The following is a 23200-nucleotide window of genomic DNA, read 5'->3' as shown; positions in this document are numbered from 1 at the left end:
AAACAAATGCTCAACAAACCAGAATATGTTTTTATATTTTAGATTCTTCAAAGTAGTTGAATGAGAAGGTGTGTCCAAACTTTTGACTGGTACTGTATGAGAGCTCTCCAAATGTACACAGCATCAGGACTGAGAACATAATATAATTATTAAAAGAATATAATTGTCCAGTAGGAGTACTCGACATTTATCTGCTGCATACATTTTGACTTGTAGGTGTTATTAGTATAATTAGTGACGAAAAGTCAAATCACTACGACTTTTGAACAAATGACATTTAGACATACAGTACCAGTCAAAAGTTTGGGCACACCTTCTCATTCAATGGTTTTTATTTATTTTTATTTTTTTTTTCTACATTGTAGATTAATATTGAAGACATCCAAACTATGAAGGAACACATATGGAATTATGTGGTAAACAAACAAATGCAGAATATGTTTTTATATTTTAGATTCTTCAAAGTAGTTGAATGAGAAGGTGTGTCCAAACTTTTGCCTGGTACTGTATATGTTATAGTCTGTCTGCTTAGGCAATCATTGGTACATTTGTTAGATATGATACCTTGTTGGTTTATTTATGTGTCGGACTGATGTATTCTTCCAGGTAAATTGGTGTAGTTGTGCCAGTGAGCCCATAGTGACCTTGTCTCCTTTTCATCAGGATAAAGAGTCAGACGTTTCTCTCATGCAAAGGAACAAAGGGAAAAAATCCCCATATATGGGGTCAAATTCACCCCGGGATTAGTCTGATCTGTCATGGGAGAGACTCGTGATGTTACAGGAGAAGGGGGAGAGAAGATGTGTTATTGTACTACCCTTCAATATTAGTTGTATAATGGCATATAATAACTTTAGGATATAATAATGACTTTCCTAATTGTTATGTCGACATACATTGTACATACTAAAAGAGGCTGAAGAAGAACTTTTGAAAACCATCTAACAAATAGGAGATTCAAGTATATAAAATATAGTTCAATAAAGTTACCTTAAAGTACAACACAACTTATTCTAAGTAATAGGACTATAATAAAGCTTTTGATCAGATAAAGCCTTAAGAGAAGGATGTTTATTTAAAAAATGTAGATATTGGTGCAAGTACTATACCCGATAAACCAAAACATTTGTAATTAAAATAAAATAAAAATATATATAATCCAAACTCCTCAGTGCATTATATATTTCATTTTATTTTCTTATATTAATGAACAAGAAAACCTCATGCTAGAATTAAGTATCTGGACATATAACTGAAAGTGAAAAATATAGACGCACACTGTGTTGAGCTGTTAAGAATACACATACAAAACAGACCTTAAGACTAGATTAACACGAACATTTTTAGATCAGATGTCAGTCACGTGGAATGTACTTCCCTAAATTAGTCTTTGTATGGACGCACACTGCAATCCATATTTGTTTCCCTGTGTCATTTGGAAGTGATGTTTTGTTCAACCCCGACTGTGCATTTGATGAGAAGATGTATTTGCATAATTAAATCATAGTGTTTTATTACGTTAAAACTGGATAACTCTTACACTTCCACCTCTTTCCCTCTTACTACGCTGCTTTTTTTTAAAGCGTGCATACACACACACACACACACACTCACCCAAACACACATACACTTGCAGGCAGAATAAAATCCTGACATAGTTTGTCTGATTGTTTGTGTAGTATGTATACATGTGTGTGTTTGTAATACAGTTGATGTTGTGTGTTTCAGAGAAGTCCAACTTGTTTCTGAAGGATCCAACTGACTTGATGACCAACATGTATGGTGACACCGTTGTCACCACTAATGGTAAACACATGCACACACCAAAACCCTCAATAACGACACAAAGCTCAGCTTTGAATGTAGCAGAATTGTATTACAGTACATACTTCATCGTATGTCTAAGATAAGTGGAAAAAAAGCACTCAAAAATAATTATTTCCAAGATGCAGGCAATGATAAATAAAAATAACTTTTTCCCTTCACAACCATATGTATACCTAGATTGGAAATCTGAAGTAAGATCAGTACTAAGCAATATGCTCAAATTCACCTCAGCAAACGATGAGTAACTTTATATTTGTGTTTTTTAGGTGAGGAGGCATGTCTTCTCCGTCTTTCTCTCACCAGCCTGTTCACAGGAAGTTGTTTGAAGTCATCTAATGATTATATCACCAGGTAGGTAAAGGAATGTTATTCTTATATTTTGTGTTGGTATGTATTTTATGACCTGGAGTGTCACAGGGTTCTTCAGACTTGAGTTTTATTCAATTTAAATGGGACTATGGAGCTCATTGACGTTATACTCATACAGTTTGTATTTCGACATTATTTGTGTCCAGCCTCTTGTGCAATGGATAAAGATAGCAGCAACTACATTTGTGAAATGACTGAATAGTCTGTATTGCTGCAACAATGTGTCCATCTAAGTCAAAGGCTTCTTGTTCAAGAACTGACCGCCTGTCTCTTTTAGGAGCGAAAAATAATTATACTGTCTATAATATTAGATTTCAAATGCTGGAATAACAAGTGAATGTAGTCTTATGTTATTGTTACAATGAACAGAATGTATCAAAAAACACTGCCAGGACATATTTAAAAAAATGACTGAGTTAATCTTGTCTGAGAAGTGTGTGTGTCTGTCTCTGTTTCTTCTACTTTTTTCACTCAACAGTGTATGTGAGCGCTGTCTGAAGGACCTCTCTCTCAGGTAATTCTTAACATAATCCCAGCACTCAAAACATGTACATTTATTATTATCTCTGCCAAGAGGATCATGAGATCAGTTTCATGTGTGCACCAGTTCGTTTTAATCTCAGAATTCTGCTGCAGCAAATTTAAAAGTATTTTTTGGTGGTAGCAAAAACAGTTTGCACACTTTTATTGTTTTGGATTTTTTGGCTAAATGCTAACAGCTAATAGAACTAACAGTAAACACACTGCCGAGTACAACGTCGACACTCAGCCGCTGCTACGCGCAGACAGACTTGGTGAGTCTAATATGATAATTGTCTTGATAATATGAGGTGTCTTGTACTTTTTTTTTTGTTTAAATGTGTGTTTTACGATGCCTTTGGTGTATAAAGGGGGGTTAGCCAATTGTAGGTTGTATTCATGTTAATATACATTACAGCAGTTGACATAGCAGACACATCTTGCGGAGATCTGCAACTTACTGAGTGCACCTTTCTAGTTCTTTTGGCAGATACTTTTGTCCAAAATGATGTACAAAGACGGATTACAAATTGTTTCACAAGCTGTAGAACTAAAACATAAAAGACTTATGGCTAAGCAATATCAGCAGTGACATGAAAACAGGGTTAGAGAGCTGGATAGGATGTGTTTTACTTTGTGTTGACATTTTTTTTGGGTGTGTTTGCTTTGGTTTCTTATCTTTGTTTGCGTTTGCAGATATTTCAACTTCCCCTATTCTCATTAAAGTACATACAGTTTCATGATGTGGGGTAGATATTTATTTATTTTTATTTATTTGACGTGTGATCTGTGTGTGTGTGTGTGTGTGTGTGTGTGTGTGTGTGTGTGTGTGTGTGTGTGTGTGTGTGTGTGTGTGTGTGTGTGTGTGTGTGTGTGTGTGTGTGTGTGTGTGTGTGTGTGTGTGTGTGTGTGTGTGTGCGTGTGCGTAGTGGCCGGCCACAGTGTGTGTATTCTGCCTTTAAACGTTTAGGGACAGAGTTGGTGTTGGGCCTTTTTCTGAACGTACGGGCAGAAGAGCAACCCAAGGTTTTCCAGGAAATCATGCAGCTCTGCACCCAGCACTGGCATGGTAGGGGCACACAAATATGCTACACACACACACACACACACACACACACACACACACACACACACACACACACACACACACACACGCGCGCACAAAAACAAATACATGACCAAGTATAGAAGCATGATGCCCCTGACCCTCCTTAGCAGCCGCCCTTCCCTTCTGCAACTATCAGTTCATATACACTGCTCCAAAATGGTCTTTTATTGAAATGCAGCACTGGTATTATTACACACTCACTCTCAAAATCTTTCTATCTTTTCCAGACGTATTCAGTAAGTCAGCTCTGTTGTTCTGCAATACAGCATTGCAAAATCTTCCACTTCCCCTTTTAATTCATTTCAGTAAAAATTACATTTTGTTGGTTTTTGCCTTCTTTTTTGATGGCCAACTCCTCTTCTCCCCTGCAGGTCTGATCTCTGCCCCGGTCAACGTGAAAGTTCCTCTGTGGTCGTCGGGTTTCTCCACTGCTCTGGACGCCAGAGACAAACTGATGGACATCATCAAAGACAAACTGGAGAATGACACACAGGGGTGGGACTGCAATTTTCATTGTTCCTCTGTTTCTCTTTCTTTCTTTGTCTCATACACACAAACGCAGGCACACACACACACTTACACACAGTTCCTGGTAGAGATGGAAGTAGCCACACCACTGCTTCTCTACTTCCCCTCTCAGCGTCTTTTCTCTCTTTAATAACTTTTTCTTGCACACAGACACACACAGCAGTTTTCATTTTACAATAATTCTCAAAAACAGATCTTCTACCTCCTGTTTCTGTTTGCTGAAGACTTGCCATTAGATTGTTGCACAAGTAAGTCTGTTAACTAAATAGGTTAAGTCAATTTCTGGAATTTCTGCAAAATAAAATACAAATTTTCCTGCTTGTCTCCATTCCACCATTTTGTCTAAGCCCTGCCTCGATAGGTCTACCTTTCTTTGTTTGCCTGGCTTGTTTCCTGACTTCTGCCTCTTTTTTGGCAACGAATAAAGACGAACGTTGATCTTAATCTGCTTGGTCTCTCGGCTGTGCTTTTGGGTCCAAACCTACTTTACTCGGTCATTACAAATAAATTGAAAAATACCTAATGACTGATCTTTTTCTACTTTCAAATCCTATTGGATCAGATTTTTTGTTATGCCTTTGAAATACAGCAACATTATCCCCTTAAAATTGTGCTGACTGTTGCTCTTTGCAGTGACATTTTTATACTTAAAGCTGTCTCCCTCTCTGCCATAAATCACAGGCTGGTAGAGGTTGTTGATCTCTGATTAAGCACTGGTTTGGATATGACTCCCATGTTATTAATGACTGATGATTTCTTGATGTGGAACCTTAATCTCAATGTTGCTCTCTCCTCTCTGCGGCTCCAGTTTTGTCGGCTCCCTCCGTTCTTTGCCGCTGCCCGACTCTAGTTCAGCCCCCCAGCATCTCCTGCTGTTCATCTCAGCCCTGATCCCCAAAGCTCTGGCATCGCTGCTCACCTCCTTCACACTGGCACTCAGTGGAAACGAACAGGTATACAAACAAAGGATAAAACATGTTGATGGGACAAAAAAACAACAAGATGGGACGTAAAAAAAATACACATTTTCTGTTCATATTAATCATGTAAGCATACAGATGTACAGAGGTGGCAAATGTTGGTTGATCCAAAGTTTGCACCGGCTTTGTAGCGCTTTGGATTGTGAGAATTTGATAAAATAAAGTATCTTAAAGAAAACCAAGGCATGTCCTTGAATTAAAACATACCACTAAAGTTCATCATTATGCTTCATCTCTTTGCATTCTTAAATTGATACTTATCATGATTAAAAAACAACTGTGATATAAATTGATATTACAGTCCTACATGTAGAGTAAAGTTATCATCATTATTTTTCTTCAACCTCTTGAGCAAAAATGGAGCCTCTGAAAAAACTATAACCATGTGCCATAACTTTTATTGCCCAGTTTTGCTGCTTTTAGATAAGATTTATAAACACAAATCTTTCTCCATGTTCATGAGAAGATCCGTCTGCGAGCGATGGAAGACCCTGATTACCTGCAAGCCGTACTGCTGGAAGTTCAGAGACTTTGGCCTCCTTTCATTGGTGGACGCAGAGTAGCTGATCAGGTAGGACTGTTCACCAGGAGACTGGGATGCATCCTATTAATTTAACGAAGTACTGAATGAGTGTTGTGTATTTCTAATCTTGTGTTTTGAATTTGAGGGATTCAGTGTCACTTTGGGACCTTCTCATCTCTAAAGTCGTTATAAATCACAGATTTGGTCATGTGGAGGGATTTTCGGATAAAAATGATCACATAGTTATAGTAGATGTGGATGGTTGTGCTAAAAAAAAAAGAATCTCTCGCTATCTTGAGGTAATACGATTAATAAGATTATAGGTAGAAGTGTGGGACTTTTACATTGCAATATCTCCAAATTGATACAGTTTGTTTTCTTTTTAATTTATAAGGGACGCAGGTAACATGTTTTAAACTTAAATATTAAAAATACGTAAATATAATAAAATGTATCTTTATCTTTATTTATATATGTTTTTATAAAGAGTTGATTATGATTTTATATCTAGATAACAAGGTTAATCAAGATAATTAACTTATGATCTTGAGATAACAGTATTTAAAAAAAATAGCTGGCATGGCCATTCTCGGCTGCTGTACAAAGTAGATATAGTTGTTAACATTATAAGCAATATAGAGAGCAAAAATAAGAGCAAACCTAAGTAAATATAACCCATTGAATATAGTATGTTAGCTGTTTTTTTTTCTGTTTGAAGAACAATTTACAGTGAGAAATATGAAGAAAAAATCCAATCTTTTGTTAAGCTGATTTATGCAAACCCTTATCATTTGGGTGTTTTAATAAGGCTGCTGTTACAATTAAGAATTTTAAGCTTTTACCATTGCAAGGTAACCAATCCCCTCACTAGTAAACCCTGTGATAATATACACTGCTGCGTGAAATTTTCTTCCAATTTTTGTACACTTTGAAGGATATATGAAAGTCAGTCGACCTTTTTATATATTTATTATCCTGTAGTCTAGGATTCTGTTTGTTGTTTTCTGTGTTGCCGTCCTCACCTCTAGATGGTGACATATTACTGTAGTTGTAACTCTCCTCTGCTGTCAGTGTCCTCTCTCTCTTTTGTGTACTGTACAGGTCGAAGAGACCCAGGGGGATGGACAAAAAGCACAAATGCCTTACAGTATATTATATTGGCCCTGCACTAAAAAACAGTTTGTTCAATCTTGTAGTGTTCAGCCTTTTTTGATGTTCAGTTAGAGGTTGGTCATTTTGCGTTAAGTGTCTTTCAGATTCAGTTGGTGGGTGTCTTTCTCTTTATTTTTGAGACTTTTCCTCTTGCAGCATTAAAGATGATACAGAAAATACAGTAAACAAAAGTCAATAACACATACAAGTCCCTACTTGCATTGGTGTCTGACTATCAGGGTTCAAGCAGCAACATGTTACATAAAACATCATTTGAACAATTACAGAGGCATGCAACTTGAATTAATTTTACTTATTTTTCCTGCAGGGCTGTTTTGTTACGCATTTCTGTTATTTTGTGCAACCCTTGTTTTTTCTAAATTGTTTCATGCTGCCATTATTTCCACTTGCTTCTTAAACTGGTGACTTATTATCTATAAAGGTTTATAATATTATTGTCTAAACCTCAGTGTTGTTGTGTAAACCTTTGTGCTGGACATATAACAATCTAATATTCAGTTGGCCTACTGTAAATGTTACAACAAAACTTTTCATTCATTAAAAATAAGTGCTTTAGGGTTCCTCAGCTCTTTCAGCCAATAGAATCCCAAATTTACTCAGAAGTCCTGTTTCTCGATTGCCCGGCGGCTTAGCTGAGGGCTGCCTCCACCTCCTTCCTAATCGGCCTTGTTTATTATTATGACCTCATCAAACCGCCTTATGCAACAGCCCAATCCGAGGCATTGATCCGTCTCTGCTATTGATTGGCTCCGTTTTCCCGGAAGGAAGTTAGTGTGTGTGTGAAGGGGGGTCAGGGTTTGGCAGTGGGATTGATGTGTGCTGGTGACACTGTTAGGCCGAGTGGAAAGTCATTTGTCACTTCTGGGAAACGCATCAGTGCTCTTTAAATCCCAACGGCCTCAGTGGGATGCGAGGTCATGATGTGTGGGCGTTTTAGAGAATTTAAGAGAGGAAAGAACCGAAAGAATAATGTGTGTTTTTGTTTTTGCAAATTGGATTAGTTATTATTAGGGGAGAAGAAATACTAGAATGTCTAAGATGACTCATATTGACTAGATTATTTGTGTTGAAAAGTACTTAAGCTATAGTATAAATGTAGCTCTTTTGACGACTACTTGCAGTTAATTAGTAACAAATTGCCTGTATAAAAGTGCTAATATGGCACCCTGACTGGAACCACATCCACATAAAAAAGGATTTTGTTTCACTCTGAAGTCTTGAATATTATACTTTTTAAGTTTACATTTTTAATTCAATTTAAAAATGTATGGCACATTATCATGCAATCCTAGCCTATGCGTTTATTACATTTTTTATTTTATTTTGACACTTCAGTGATGTTTTAATACTCAATATTAACAATGGACTCAAGCAGAAACAGTTACCCCCTACCCCTGGCAATTATTTTGCCATCTTCAAACACGATACTCATTTAAAAAAAAAAAAAGCAGGGGAGAAGTGCTGGATCCGGAGTGAAAAGAGTTGATGAGGTGTTTATGTGTGCAGGTAGGTGTGTAAGAAAGAGAGAGATATTAGTATTCACAATCCGGTGGAAAAAGTAGAAGCTCCATCCAGGTGGAACTAAGATACGCAATAGTTGTAGCAACTTGTGTGTGTGTGTGTGTGTGTGTGTGTGTGTGTGTGTGTGTGTGTGTGTGTGTGTGTGTGTGTGTGTGTGTGTGTGTGTGTGTGTGTGTGTGTGTGTGTGTGTGTGTGTGTGTGTGTGTAAGTAAGAGGCAGAAATGAATTAACTCAGCGATGGCAGAGGCATCTCTCAGTGAGAACTGAGAGAAAGAAGGAGAATTGTAAAAGATTTTCCACTCCAGTAGTGAAAGAAAAATGAGAAAGAGGGTCGAGGAAACAGAAACAGTGGTCCTGTTCTGTGGTAGTCCATTAGTGCAGCTACTAATGGATGTAGTGAATAGGTGAATTAAAAGGGCAACAATTGGGTAAGTGGTCTTTTTGCCCCAAGGTGGCTCTTTTCACCAGAGCTTAGTGAAAAATCAACTCAGGATACTTTGTTTAAAGTGGAACCGCAATTCACAATTGGAGCCAAACATCAGTGTTGAAGAAGTCTCCCATTCATGTTGGTTCAAAGGCGTATAAATAGTATGTTCTTAAAGTTGCGTCACAGCAGTGTTCCCAGCTCACAGTTTGTTCTGATTGTATGTCACTACTACACTACACTAAATCTGCTTCAAAATCATGAACCTCCTTTAATTATAATAAGAAATTATAATGTGATTTCTCCCCCTGTTTATGTGTAGGACTCCACGCTCGCAGGGTTTCATGTCCCAAAGGATTATGGTGTGATTTATATCAGCCACTCTGTCCACCGCGACCCAGAGGTGTTCCAGCAGCCAGACACCTTCCTGCCAGAGAGATGGAGCGGGAGGTAAGGATCTTAGACTTGTCTTTTAAGTCTTTATTTCGGTAATAGACTTATTGAAGCAATGTTTAGGATTAAGTGTGATCTATTGGCAGATATATGTGTATATCATTTTCATTATTATGTTTTCATTAGTGTATAATCACCGACGGAATTGTTGTGTTTTCGTTAGCTTAGAATTAATCCTTCATATCGACATAAGGCAACGGGTTCCATTCCACTGAGCCCGCCATGTTGCACATGTTGCAAATGATGCACGGCCATGTTTCTTCCATGGTTCTTCTTCTTCCAAAGAAGTCTCGGGGGCATCGGAGGGGTATTCACTATGTTGCAATGGGCCACCTCACTGCTAGATGTCACTAAATCCTACACATTGGTACGTCAAGTGTCCTATGTGCCCCCTCCTTACAGTTAAGAGATTCTAAGTTAGTTCAACATGCCGCGCCATGTTGAACTAATGCTTTCGTGGCATGTTAGTTCAACATGCCGCGAAAGCATGGAGGGAATTTTTTCAAATTTGGTGTCCATTTGGACTCAAGGATAAACAAAGGTCAAGGTTACTGTGACCTTACGGCTTTCCCGTTCTCGTGAAAGCAATATCTTCAGGAACGCCTGGAGGGAATTTAATTACATCTGGCACAAACATCAAATTGGACTCAATGATGAACTGATTAATTGTGTGCTGTATGTTGTGGGTTTGAATGTCTGTTTTTCTTCATGTATTCATGCAGAGGCTTTATCCCACACATGGGAAGGCTTTGCATAAAAAAGGAAAAAGGAAAAATAATCCTGTCTCTCTGTGAGTATTGTAACGCCATTTTTCAAAGAAAATTAACTCCATCTCAAACTTGTCTATAAAATTAGCATAAAGTTAAAAGAACAACACTTCTGACATTATATCAACAATTATTGCAAGGGTGATATACGAAGGTTGTGTTCATTGCAGGACAGTATTGGAATGAGTAACTATGTGTAAAGGGGTTTCTAGTTTTTTTGTCATTCATGGAGTCACAGCAAGTAAAAGAGCTTTGCAGCAATCTCAACTTATTTCAAGTTTCTGCCCTTTAGAAAGAGCAATTGCTTCTGTCTAAAGCAGCTACTTTGCTAAGATAATGAACCATAACAAAATGTGCAAAAATATCAGAAGGCAGAGTGACCAATTTCTGCACAGAAGGGAGCAGAAAATAGACCCAAATAACATTCAAGAAATTATGCTTTTTGAGTAAGTGGTTCAACTTCTCAAAACTGGAAAAAGCAGCACAATAAAATACATTCTTTAAAATGGTTCTGAAGACCGATACTTTTTGACGAAATAGCTTTTTAAGGAAATAATTACTTTTGAGTATCTAACTGTGATTTTATTTTTTTTCTACACGTTGCAGGTTCTTTTTCCAGGGGTTTTCTCATTTACTATCTCTGGGAACTGAACCTGTGACATATTTTTTGACCATATTATAAGTGGAGAAAACAAATGAATGATGGTTTAACTTATATTGATGGGTGGATGAAAAAGTGGTAATGGACAGATTTCTGTAGGAGTTAGTTGTGAAGAAATGAGCAAAGGAATTACCAGACCTTGCCGGCTAAAAGTGGTGAAAGTGACACGAGGCAACCATACGACTAACTGAAATTCTACAATAGACACAGAAAATATGCAGGTGTCACAGGTATATATTAAACTCTAAGTAACCATAGCAACAGCACCAGGAGTTCTTCTTAATTCCAAATGTCTAAAGTTATAACACAAGTGTTTAGTAAGTGTAGATTCACACATCACTAAGTTAGAACATGTCAAATCCCATTTCAAATTAGTTCTTACATATAAGGTGAGAATATCTAGTAACAACAATCTCTAAATGCCTTGTGTCAGTGTTGCTTAGGTAAATGAACCAATTGACACAGCATTAGCTTGCTAATATAGTATGAACTGTTTGGAGTAAACAGTTACAGCAGCTGTATGGTTTATGGCCAACACATCAGATCTGACACTTGATCAAAAAGCTGTAAATGAATATGAGAGAAAGAAAACAAGGACATTTTTAAACACTAAGACAATGACAAAGAGTGCAAAGGGTGCTTAATCTAATATGGAATTACTAATATACAGTATATTCAGCGTAGTTAGATTCATATTTGACAGTGACCCCTTTCCTATCTCTGGAGATGTATAAATCCTGAATGGAGGGCAGGTTGGCACCAAATTCGTGTTTTCTCTAAATGAATAAATGAAAATAACTTAATAATAAATTAATTTTGTCATATAAATCCTTCCACACAAAGCTGACTAGTAATATATTTTGTCTTGCGGTCAAGATTGTAGTTTGCTTTATTATTCTATAATGCAAAAACACGCTGATTAGCGCTGCGTATACATGTGTCTGCGTTGTGGCCATAGCAACTCATGCAGGTAGATTAACAATGCCTGAGCACACAAATCTGACCTGATCACATTTACGTACATTGTAACAGACCAAGAGCCATAACCATCAGATTTGAAGAAAACAAAGCCGTGAACACAATAGAGATCGCGGGCTGCCATCCCTCCCTCCCCTCATCCTGCTACCTGCTCGGGTAAAATGTAACCTGATCTGCTTCAACCACCAATTCACTCTCACAGTCAACCGTTTTTCATTCATCCACTTCCTTCACTCACCTGTTTATTCTCATTCATGCCAGTTCATTCAGGCGACAGAGCAGAGGGGGGGAAAAAAAAACCTGTGCATGTATGTATGTATGTGGGGAGCTGCTGCCATGGCAACCAGTCATCTGACACCGTCTTTACCAATAGGGATTCCCTCTATGTCCGTGAGTGTGTGTGTGTGTGTGTGTGTGTGTGTGTGTGTGTGTGTGTGTGTGTGTGTGTGTGTGTGTGTGTGTGTGTGTGTGTGTGCAGGGTGGGGGATGTTGCCCTGTGGAGTGGGATGGAATACAGAAAAATGAGTCAGAGAAGATCCTGTCTGGCTTTCTTTCTGTGTGTGTGTCTCTCAGAACAAAAAGAGGGTGATTCCTATAAAATGAAATGTCTTTGAGTGTGGGGCTTCCCTACATCAGTTCAATATAACCGTTGTTATAAAATCCCTTTTAGTGGAACTGACAGATTTATTTTATGAAGACAAATAAAATACAGACATACACACATGTCTAATAGCAACAGTTTATCCTTTTTTTAATCCCCTCTGTTTTGCTGCACGATCATCAAGAAATGATGAAAGATTTGTTTATAGACAAACAATCCATGTCTCAGTATATTTCTGTGGATGTGAGGATTTAGCTGTGCATACAAGTTTACTATTTTATTGTAATCTTATTTTTCCTACAGCAGAAATGTCCACAGGGTGACCCAGTAGATTTATTAACTGTAAGGGTATATTTTCTTTCACCTCGTTCCAAGTAATCTATATCGTCCATCATTCATTTGCTTAAAATAAATGCTATTGTATGGGACTTTCTTACAATGCCAAAAGGACAAAATGAGTTAAAACTGGATTCTTGTAACAATGTGATGATCTGCATTTGCATAACACAGTGTTGAACAAGAAATGGGTGCCATTTCAAATTGACTGTAGTCAACGTAGAAGCAACAGAACACTATGAATTCTATGAATGAATAGACAGGTAAGTGCTGCCATGGCAACTGTCCACCTCATACCGGTTTTTACCAATGGGGATTCCCCGTGTGCTCTTTTGGGTGTGTGTGTACATCCTGCTCTGCAAGATGAGATGTGGTTGAAGAATGAGTCAGAGCAGTGTTTCCTTGAGACAATATAATGTAAAATCTATCAAACATAAAAGCAAACCAACAAAAAAATATGTAAAATGTAGGTGCCTGCAATTTTGTCCATAACATGTTAATAAAATCCCATTAAGACTAAATCCAACAAATAATTATTCTTGTCGACAAGCATTGTCTGTGTTGCCAAACCTGATACAGATCTGTAGCTCATTCATCTTTTCTGTGCAGTATATCTCTCTCTCCATTACAATCAACTGCCTGAGTACTACAGTTCTTTTTGAGTTGATCCCACACAAACCCTTGTGCACCAAATTCACCAGGTAGAAATTAATCCCCAGCAAAAGCACTATTTATTCATGTTACTGTTGTTGACTAAAAAATAGGTTTTAGGAAAATGATACTATGTACTGTATTTGTGACTCAATTGACTTGGTGCTGAGAGGTCATTGTAGGTGTAGGAGATTCATTGTCTGTATGTGTATGCTAGTTGTGTGCGTGTCTTAGTTGCTGCTCAAACTAGTGAATTTTTCCCTCAGGATGTTACCGTCTTTCTGTCTGTCTGCGTGTTTACTGTATTTACGCTTCTAACCCTCTATTTATCTCCCGGTCTGTTTCTCTTTCCTCCTACCTGTCTTTTTCTCTGCTTCTCCATCAGTCGGTCTTTCTGGAGACTATCTTCCTGTCTGCCTTGATAGTTGCCTGGCTCCTTTCCTCGCCACCTGGCCGTGTAATTTATTGACTGCAGTCCTGTTACATAACAAGCCCACCTACAATAACTACAGTTTAACCACATCATCTGTTAATGTGTGTGTGTTTCTGTGCGATAATTGCGATAATTGTCCACTGTGTGTCTCAGCGCATACTATATCGTCAGCCTGTGTGTTTGTGTGTTTTTTCCAGTTGGAAGCAGGCAAGTTAACATCCTATCAGCCAAACGCCCACACAAGCTCCAGTCCGTAGATAAATGAATCGGAAACGCTACCAAACACAGATAAAAATCTGAGTTACTGCAGCGGGTTGTGTTGCTAGTTGTAGATAATTCTGAGAACAGGGGGTTTCCTACTTGTGTACAACAATTCTGACATACATCGGGTTTCATTTAAAGTGGAAAGTATCAGCAAAGTTTGGATTGCTTGTTTTTATTTTCACCACTTCTGAGAAATATAAGTCCCTTATGATAACTAAGCTCTGTTTGTTTCTGTCTGTGTATTAATGGACAAATATAGACGTAGGTATTTTTCCGGGCTTGTTCCATTAATTCAAGCTATTGTTTTGATAGTAGATTGGATGTTTTAGAAACGCTTTATTGAAAGGCCCATTTCTATAGTTCACTGAAAGTTTTCCAAGAAACAAGTATTTGATTCAGTGCAGTACTAATTATAGGAAAAATAGCATTCTTAAACATTTAAGGTTGTTTACTTAGTTTCTTGAGTGATGTATACGTTCTACCAAAGTCAATTTTATTTTACATGGAAGCTTCAGTTGGAAGGAGCAGTTAATGTTTTTCACATTGATCATAGAAATATGGAAATATATGTTGATCAATGAGTTATTTCTTAACTTAACAACTTAAACAGCTGCATTGATTATTTTTGTTTTCTTTTTCAATTTTTCATGAATGTAGCTAGATAGCTGGCTAGTTATGAAAGCAGATGAGGTCCCCATTCTCAATCCCGCCTATTAAGCTCTGATTGTTTTGCTGATTGGGCGCAAAAGTCGTCAATTGGCACAACTTCAGATCTAGTTTTTGAGTATTTACGAGTGTATAGCATTCAAAACAACTCGTCTTAAAGCGGTGCTTCAATGAGACACTATTAGCTGACACAATCACAGGTCTGACATTTACTTTTGATTTTCTAGATCACTGAAACATTTTCTGTTATCAAACTCCAATGGAAGTACTTCATAAATGTCAATGTGATATATCCATGTTTGGCAAGATAACTATGGGAAGATATGAAGACAGAACGAAATATACCACTGAAAGATTTTGAGTTTGTTTAAGTCTTTCAGAGCTATTTTTCATCTTTAAGAATCCCTTTTATTAAAGCTAATACTTTACTGGATTAATTAAATGCCAACTTGGCCTCAGAGCTCAGTCATGGCGTTTCTCTACACTTATAAGTAGATAAATGAATTGTACTGTACAATGGATTACACTTTTCTGATTTACTTCCCATCTGTTGAGCATATTTGATATGGCCTCCTACTGGACTTTTTGGTAAGACTTTGCCTCTCTCCCTGTCTCAGTGTTACAAGACTGCATTGTAAACTACACATCTTGCTGTTTCAGGATGGGCCTCGATGTACAATAGACCATTAGACGGATGCTGCAGAGAACACTAATATTCTCCCTTCTCTATCCGTCTCTAACTCTCTCTCACACACACACACACACACACACACACACACACACACACACACACACACACACACACACACACACACACACACACACACACACACAAAGCCTCTCACACACACTGGACCCAGACTATACACACCACTAATGCTTCCTGTTTGCCTTTAATCAGAGCTCAGGTTTCAGGAAGACAGGATGCATTAGTGGTGAGAGGGAAGAGACGGCCTGCATTAGCAGGCTGTTGACAAACCTGACGGCTGGAAACAACTAGAATCTCTCTATATTTAAGTATATTTTTAGAGGAGAAATTGATATGTTACAGCAGGTTATTTGAAAGAGAGTCAGACAGACAACATGTGTCACAATGTTTCAATGATTCTGGCCCACCTTGTGTTATCTCCATCCTTTCAGTACAGTAATTCTGTTTTTAGTCAAAATGATTTTCTCTTGATGCCCCGTGGCTCTTATGCCACAGAGGGCAGAAATCGTCTGGAACATGCTGAGTTTTGTTCAGGGATGCATTTTCAGTTTACAGTTTTTGACCACTAATAGAACCATGGAGTGATATAAATTCCCGATTTTTTTGTACATACTACATACAACTGTATACTTTTCTGCTGATTGACAGGTTCTAGAGGTAACGCACAAATAAGCGAAGCAATGTGCTCGCAAAAGCAGTGAAAGAAGACTGCACGCTAGCAAAAATGGATGTATTTAAAATTGTTTTAAAAAATTGTTTTTTGCTGATGTTTTGTGATATTGATGGCAATGATAGAAGTCTAGAAAAATCTGTGCTGACTGTGAACATAATTTGATTGCTGTCCAATACAGGCTTGGGTGCCCTGATTTATTGAAAAATTATTTAGATTTTTTTTGTGTTCCTCCATTTATTGAAGCTTGTTAGAATATTGGTTTTGCGCATCTCTGATTTATTTTCACGCATTTTTTGGATTTTTGTGTAACTAGGCTTCTGTGATTATTTATTTTATCACCATAGCCGCTTCCACCCTTTGTAGTACGCAACATGTCATCAGTCACGGCCTATATCTGCCACATTCAAAGTAATGATGTTAACTAGTTAATAAAGTGGTACAATTAAACCTTTTATTATCCTGCTAATTATTAAAATATAGTATCAGTATCAACTGAGATGAAACTGTATTGCAAGCCATCTGTGTTAACATGTAACTATGTTTTTGTATGTGCAGGAATGCAGGCCAGGAGCACTTGCTGTGTTCTTTCGGCAACGGGCCCAGAAGCTGCATTGGAACTAAACTTACCGATGTCTTCCTTAAGGTGACTCCATTTCTTTGCTCATAACACTTCCATATACAAACACACATAAATACATACATGCACTCATTAGTGCCGCAGTCTGTAAAATTGTCTTCTTTTTCAGAAAAGGAGGTAAAAGATTGATCCAAGGTTGCATGTTATGAATGTTGAGTCATTTGCATGGATGAATAATAAAAACTGGATGCGGTGCAGCTACTAAGCCTTGCTTCAAAAAATGAAATCCAGTGGCCACTTGCAGTACTGCAGTGAAAAATAACCTGCGGCCCAAAGAGCATTTCCCTACAGACCACCGTTATGAAAGAAACGTCTGTGAAACTGTTGACAAGACACCTTGAACTGCAAACAAGCTCAATTATGAATCTTTTTATTATGAACTTTTTGATCCATGGAGGTTTTATATTTATAAAACTTTCCTTGAGCGAAGAAAAAAAAATGCCATTTGAAAGACTGTGATGCAACCACAATGTATAGACAGACAGACAGACAGACAGACAGACATAGGTGCAAATATTTCACAGACATTGTAACAATATGATCTGGTTGTGCTGTTCGCTGTTAGAGCTGAACGTCTCTCCTCTGTCCTTAACTGCCCAAGGGACCGCTGAAATTGAAACAGCTTACCCTAGCTGAGCACTTGAAAACTAAAAATAGTGTGATTTATGTTGCAAATATTGATATGGAACATTATAAACACTGCATGTATTGTCTTTTGAATTATGAGTAAATGTGTTGTCTAATGGGGAAAAAAGGGAACTTGCAACCAAGACAGAAGTGAAATTTGGGCGGCTTCTGGGAAATGATTTGTCTGGCTGACATGATATGGCATATGAACAAAGAACAAAGAGACAGAGCAAGAGGTAAACCATGAGCACTTCTCATGGGAATGATGAAATGCTTCGTTGTGTGTGTGTGTGTGTGTGTGTGTGTGTGTGTGTGTGTGTGTGTGTGTGTGTGTGTGTGTGTGTGTGTGTGTGTGTGTGTGTGTGTGTGTGTGTGTGTGTGTGTGTGTTTGTTTGTTTATTAGTGATAACAGACGGAGAGCCCAGGTACAGACTGTCCTGTTTAAACCACCTGCCAGTCCCCAGGGCAGCACTCACCATAGCCACCATTGTCGATACTCAAGAGACACACAGACACACACTCACACACACACACACACACACACACACACACACAGATACATGCATACACAGCCTATGGAAGGAACAAGAACACGACAGATGTTACAGGTGTGACAACAGGAAGGGCAGACATTTATTTCCCATGTGGGGATGTTCCCTCTGGGAACAGCTCGGCCTATGTATGTGTTGTGAGCCTTGGAGGGTGACGCCAACCTGAAAACAACCGCAGCGAGCTGTTGGATTCCCAAGGTTTTAATTGGAAACGTGCAAAGCTAAATGGAAGGAATCCCCGCTTATTTTCAGTTATCACAGATCCCTAACGTACTCAGTATCTGTTGTAAGCTCATAATGTGTGCTTAATATAGCATTTATACAATGATAATGGGAGTATCTACCATCAAATTTATTGTAATTTTTCGATTTTTAAATGTGGATGATTTCGCACACTGGTAGACAAAACAAAGCTTCTGATTTCTAGCTGGTGGCGGTCGATTTGGCGGACTGTAATGTCAAGTGTTGCTTGCCGTTTTTATCAGCTGTAGCTAGCTAGATAATTAAACCAGCTCCATTGTTTGGTTCAAAATATTGCCTCTTAATGGCTGGCTTTTCAGTGTTTCCAGGTGACTCCTTTTGAAACTTGATACCCTTAAAAGGGTTTTAAATGCGTTAGAGACCTAACGCTGGATGGCCGGCTGTTATGCACTTATGCTAGTTGAAGGAAGGGAAGGAAGCGGATTCCACCCGTCAGCTAATGAGAGGCTCATCTCAGCAGTTCACATCCTTTGAGTCAAACTGTTACCTAAAACACTTAATGTACGTTATTTAACCTACCTATTTAACCTAGGCTGGTATATTACAGTCACTGAAACATAATCTGAGCAAAAACTGCAACACATGCCTTCAAACATAATGTGTGGGGGTGTTACTGAAAGCTATCCTTAATGCAAATGTTAGGGATGACTCAGTCCTACATACACACACACACACACACGCACGCACGCACGCACGCACGCACGCACGCACACACTCATGAGTCATTGTAAATGTTGGGTCTGATCGAATGGAGCGCAGGTGAAATGCTCAAAGTGGTTTGATGATCTTCTCTTTCCTCATTCAGCTCTCCTTATTGTTCAGCAGGACAATCAGGACTCATGATTTAAAACTAGATTACTGATTCCAGATATCCAGTGGCATTAATGGGATAAGGGAGGCAGAACATTGCTCTCATACTCTCGCTCTCCAAATGAACAATGGGCAATCAACTCTTCCTCTCTATGCATTCTGCATATATGTAGATATAGATGTATATATATTTAAATTGTTCCTTTTCACACTCATATGTATTGATAAATATTGCATTTTGACATTCACTTAATAAATTCAGACACATGAGGATGTTACATCCGTATCATTGTGGTTAACCCTGCTCTTCCGTCTGTTAGCTTCGTAGTTCTCTCAACCCCTTAGTAAATATTGTTCTCGGCAACGTTTAGCATGACCCAACACTGCTATGGAATAATGTACAAGAAGTATACACACTCCATCACCCTGTTAAGATTTATTTTGCACCAATGAGGCACGCATGAACCTCGTCTTTGTGTCTGGCTCTCAGCAGACTGACCACTAGCACATACCAACACATGCACACACACACACACACACACGCACACACACACACACACACACACACACACACACACACACACACACACACACACACACACACACACACACACACACACACACACATAAGAGGGTGTGACCAGAGTAAAAAGTAGACCACAGGGATCTAGGTCAGAGATGTGAGTCATCGCCTCCTTGCTTCATCCTTCCCCTTCCTCCCACCCACACCATCATCATCCTTCCCCAATTCCCTCTTCTTCTTTCCTCCCTTCCTCCACCCTTGTTCATTCATCCGGCTCCTCCCCTCCATCAGGAAAATCTTCATTCACAAAGTGGAGGGAGGCAGGGCACTCCCCTGTTACTGGTGAATGCGATTGGTTTGCTCTGTGGCCAGATGTCAACCAATGGGGAATGCTGACAGCCATGGAGATGTGGGTGCACTTAGTATGTAGAACTATATAGAATCAGCTCTTCATCGTCCAACTTTTACACAAAGTAGACTGGAAATGAGAGTGTGATGTTAATTGGTGACTTTTTGGTGAAACTTGAAAATTGTACTTACTGATCAAGTTAGCACGGATATCAAGAAAGTGCTTGAGTCCCAAGGACCCAATGTTCTGTTTTAACTTGGCTGCTGAAAGGTGTTGCGTTACATTCCTACTTTCAAATCTGGAACTCATCATACAAACAAACATAAAGTGTTGTCTGTGGGGGCTGTAGATGAACAAGTTGGAGCTTCTTTCGGCGTTGGCGGAGGCTCTCGCTCTGCCAAGTGCCTTCTGGTTCAACATTTTGTCTTTGCAATGCTATAAAATAAGGAAATTGTCAATGCCACCCCCACTTCTTTTAACTCCAATTATAATCAGGCTGAAGTGAGTTTAGTTTATGTCAGTTCAGCAAAGATACTGAAGTTACAATGCATACAGAAAACTCTTTCTTTTCTTGTTTTTCTACCAGGAAGCGTGCATGTACCTGTTAAAGAACTACGATTGGTGTTTGGACCCTGCATCACAGGAGTCTGAGTACAAATGGCTGCCTGTGTCTCGCCCGGCCAACCCGCCCACCATCTCCTTTACCCGACTGGATCAGACGCGATCTGACAGGAGCGACACCAGCTAGGGATACACAGTATGTTTAGGGATGTTCCTGCTGATAAGTTGGGGGGAAAAAGAAAAACACATGAGCCCAAAACATTGTAGCTAGAGGCAAAATATGCATGCCTAGAATGCGCACAACAACCTGGATAATATGTGAACACCCCCAGAGGGAATCCAACAAACTGTGAGGCTTCCCCATGCTGCACATAATACAGTTATCGTCCTGGGGAAAGCCGAGGAGGGTGCTGTTTTTACTCTGTGTTCCTCTGCCAGATATATTTGGCAGCTTTGCTTGAGGAATCTGCAACAAAAGACAAAATACATGACTCATAATCATTCTCTTATTGCTGAATCTGACGCTGCTAGACAGCATTTTTTTGGTCTGTTTTTTAATGATTCATTTATGTCAGTTTAAAAAGATTCACCCAACCCACAAGATGAAACTCCTTGTCCCACTGAATCATTCTTGTATATAGATCAGATATTGCTTATAGGTAGAATTTAGATAAACTTCCTTTTTCCCCTGATGGAGTTTGCTGTGAACATAAATTGAAATTACGTCCAAAACTGCAGTCCTTAGAAATTGCCTTTCCCCGACTCTGCAGTATCAATATTTTAACCACATATATCAAAGGGAACACACGCACATGCACACACGCACGCACGCAGAGGTAAGCCCTCAGATTCAATACCTAACTGCAGACCTGTCTCCCCTACCCCTTCCACCACCTAGCAACCACCACTGCTTAGCAACAGTTCGTCATACCGACACTGACTTTAGTATGCAAGTCTCACACACACACACACACACACACACACACACACACACACACACACACACACACACACACACACACACACACACACACACACACACACACACACACTAACCTGTTATTTTTGAAAGCAGTTGGCAGTGATACACACACCATCTGAATCACATGTAAATAAAGCCAGAAGGCGTTTGAGATTGCACGCCTACATTTTAAATAACCTTAGTAACCTGAATGATTTATAGCACATGAGTCATATACCAAACTTTAGTTTCTCTGTGTCTATCACATGGAACACAAAAAATTGTTTTAAATGTTTGTTTATTTAATATTGAAGTGACACATTTTTTACATTATATAACATATCGTTTATGTTTGCATTTGTCTGTCATAGTCATTTAAGTGCATAATTGTTAAATTACTTTTATATGTTGTAGTAAAAAATGTGACATTATTTAGTAGATCCAGCCTTATTACAAGTGTTTCACTGTAGTTCCTTCTGTTTCTGTATCATGTCAAATCTACAGTTGAAATATTATAATCTTGAATGCTAGTAGTTTACAAATTGATCTTGGGGTTCATCGGATGATTCTAGGAATAGGAAAAACAAAATAAATAAATTGTAATAATTTGTTTTATTTTATTTGATCTCATTTTACTTTATTTTACTTTAATTTACTTAATTTAATAAAATTTTACTTTATTTTATTTTCAAGAACTTGACACTTTTGCCTCTCAAGGTCTATATAAGTCCATTCTCATGTCACTTTAAAAAAGATAAAAATACCTTTCTGGTTGAACTGCCCACAACTCATGTGCACAACCTGTGATGAGGGATCGCATGTAGATTGATTTTAAGCTGTCACAAAAAATTAGAAGCAGCTTGCAGCTAAAATAAAACAATAGCGTTTTCTCTAATTGCTTTCACTCCCAATGCATATAAAAGGGCAGACTGAAAGTTAAAGTGGCCCTATTATGCTTTTCCACTTTTTCCCTCTTCTCTAGTGTGTTATATATATTTTTGTACATGTAAAAGGTCTGTAGAGTGTAAAACCTGAAGTCCATGCCTAAAAGGAGTTACCCTCCCCCTCAGAATCACTGCTCCTGAGCTGCCTGAAACAGCTCGATTGAATTATCTCCTTCACTTCTGTAACTTTATGAGGTCACAATGTTACGGAAGTGATGTAAAACTCCTTCCCGCTAGTTTGGCCCACCCTCAAACAACAAAAGAGAGAGACGGAGCTGAAGAGTTTTTTTAAATGTGAAACGTCGACCAATCACAACAGAGCGGGCTAGCTGACCAATCAGAGCAGACTTTGCTTTCTGGAGGGAGGAGCAAGCGCTAAAACGGAGCATTTCAGTGAGGGTGAGAAGAGGTGCTGCAGGACAGTCAGGATGAGAAAAACAAGGCGGACTATGAGCATTAACGCATGTTAACATATTGTAACTGTTACTTGAGATAAAAATATGCATCGGGAAAATAGCATAATAGGGCCTGTTCAACACATATTACAATACTATTCTCAAGGAAAACCCAATTAAAGTGAAATAAAATAGCATACAAATAGCCAATAAAAAGTACACAAAAAATACAGTTTCACAGTTGGAGTTAAGTTGCCCCAATAAACATGTAGCAACATTAATGCTATATTATATATATATTGTTTAACTCTTTCCAGCACAAAAACATGTTCAATGTGTACTGGAACTTGTTTAGCTGCAATGTGAATGAGGCCTTGGATTTGTAACTTGTATGAGCTATGCTGTTAATGCTGCCTG

The 23200-nt window shown here is 38.5% G+C and overlaps 1 protein-coding gene across 3 annotated transcripts in view; it reads left to right on the top strand.

Annotated features, from left to right (window-relative positions):
- Nucleotides 1-22019, top strand: part of LOC129102069 (putative cytochrome P450 120) — a 23470-nt gene extending 1451 nt beyond the window's left edge. For all 3 annotated transcript variants that reach the window (XM_054612012.1, XM_054612013.1, XM_054612010.1), the window contains 10 exons: nucleotides 1729-1806; nucleotides 2094-2178; nucleotides 2675-2710; nucleotides 3645-3784; nucleotides 4195-4318; nucleotides 5160-5304; nucleotides 5798-5902; nucleotides 9295-9422; nucleotides 16720-16807; nucleotides 20509-22019. In XM_054612012.1, coding sequence (XP_054467987.1) covers nucleotides 1729-1806; nucleotides 2094-2178; nucleotides 2675-2710; nucleotides 3645-3784; nucleotides 4195-4318; nucleotides 5160-5304; nucleotides 5798-5902; nucleotides 9295-9422; nucleotides 16720-16807; nucleotides 20509-20670 — 1091 coding nt within the window. In that variant the 3' untranslated portion in view covers nucleotides 20671-22019. The remainder of the gene's footprint in view (nucleotides 1-1728; nucleotides 1807-2093; nucleotides 2179-2674; nucleotides 2711-3644; nucleotides 3785-4194; nucleotides 4319-5159; nucleotides 5305-5797; nucleotides 5903-9294; nucleotides 9423-16719; nucleotides 16808-20508) is intronic.
- Nucleotides 22020-23200: the final 1181 nt, after the last annotated feature.

The sequence above is a fragment of the Anoplopoma fimbria genome, chromosome 14 (assembly GCF_027596085.1).
Source record: "Anoplopoma fimbria isolate UVic2021 breed Golden Eagle Sablefish chromosome 14, Afim_UVic_2022, whole genome shotgun sequence".
In the NCBI taxonomy this organism is placed as follows: Eukaryota; Metazoa; Chordata; class Actinopteri; order Perciformes; family Anoplopomatidae; genus Anoplopoma; species Anoplopoma fimbria.
Note: the sequence above shows the minus strand (reverse complement) of the source record. Positions and strands in the feature narration are given on the sequence as shown.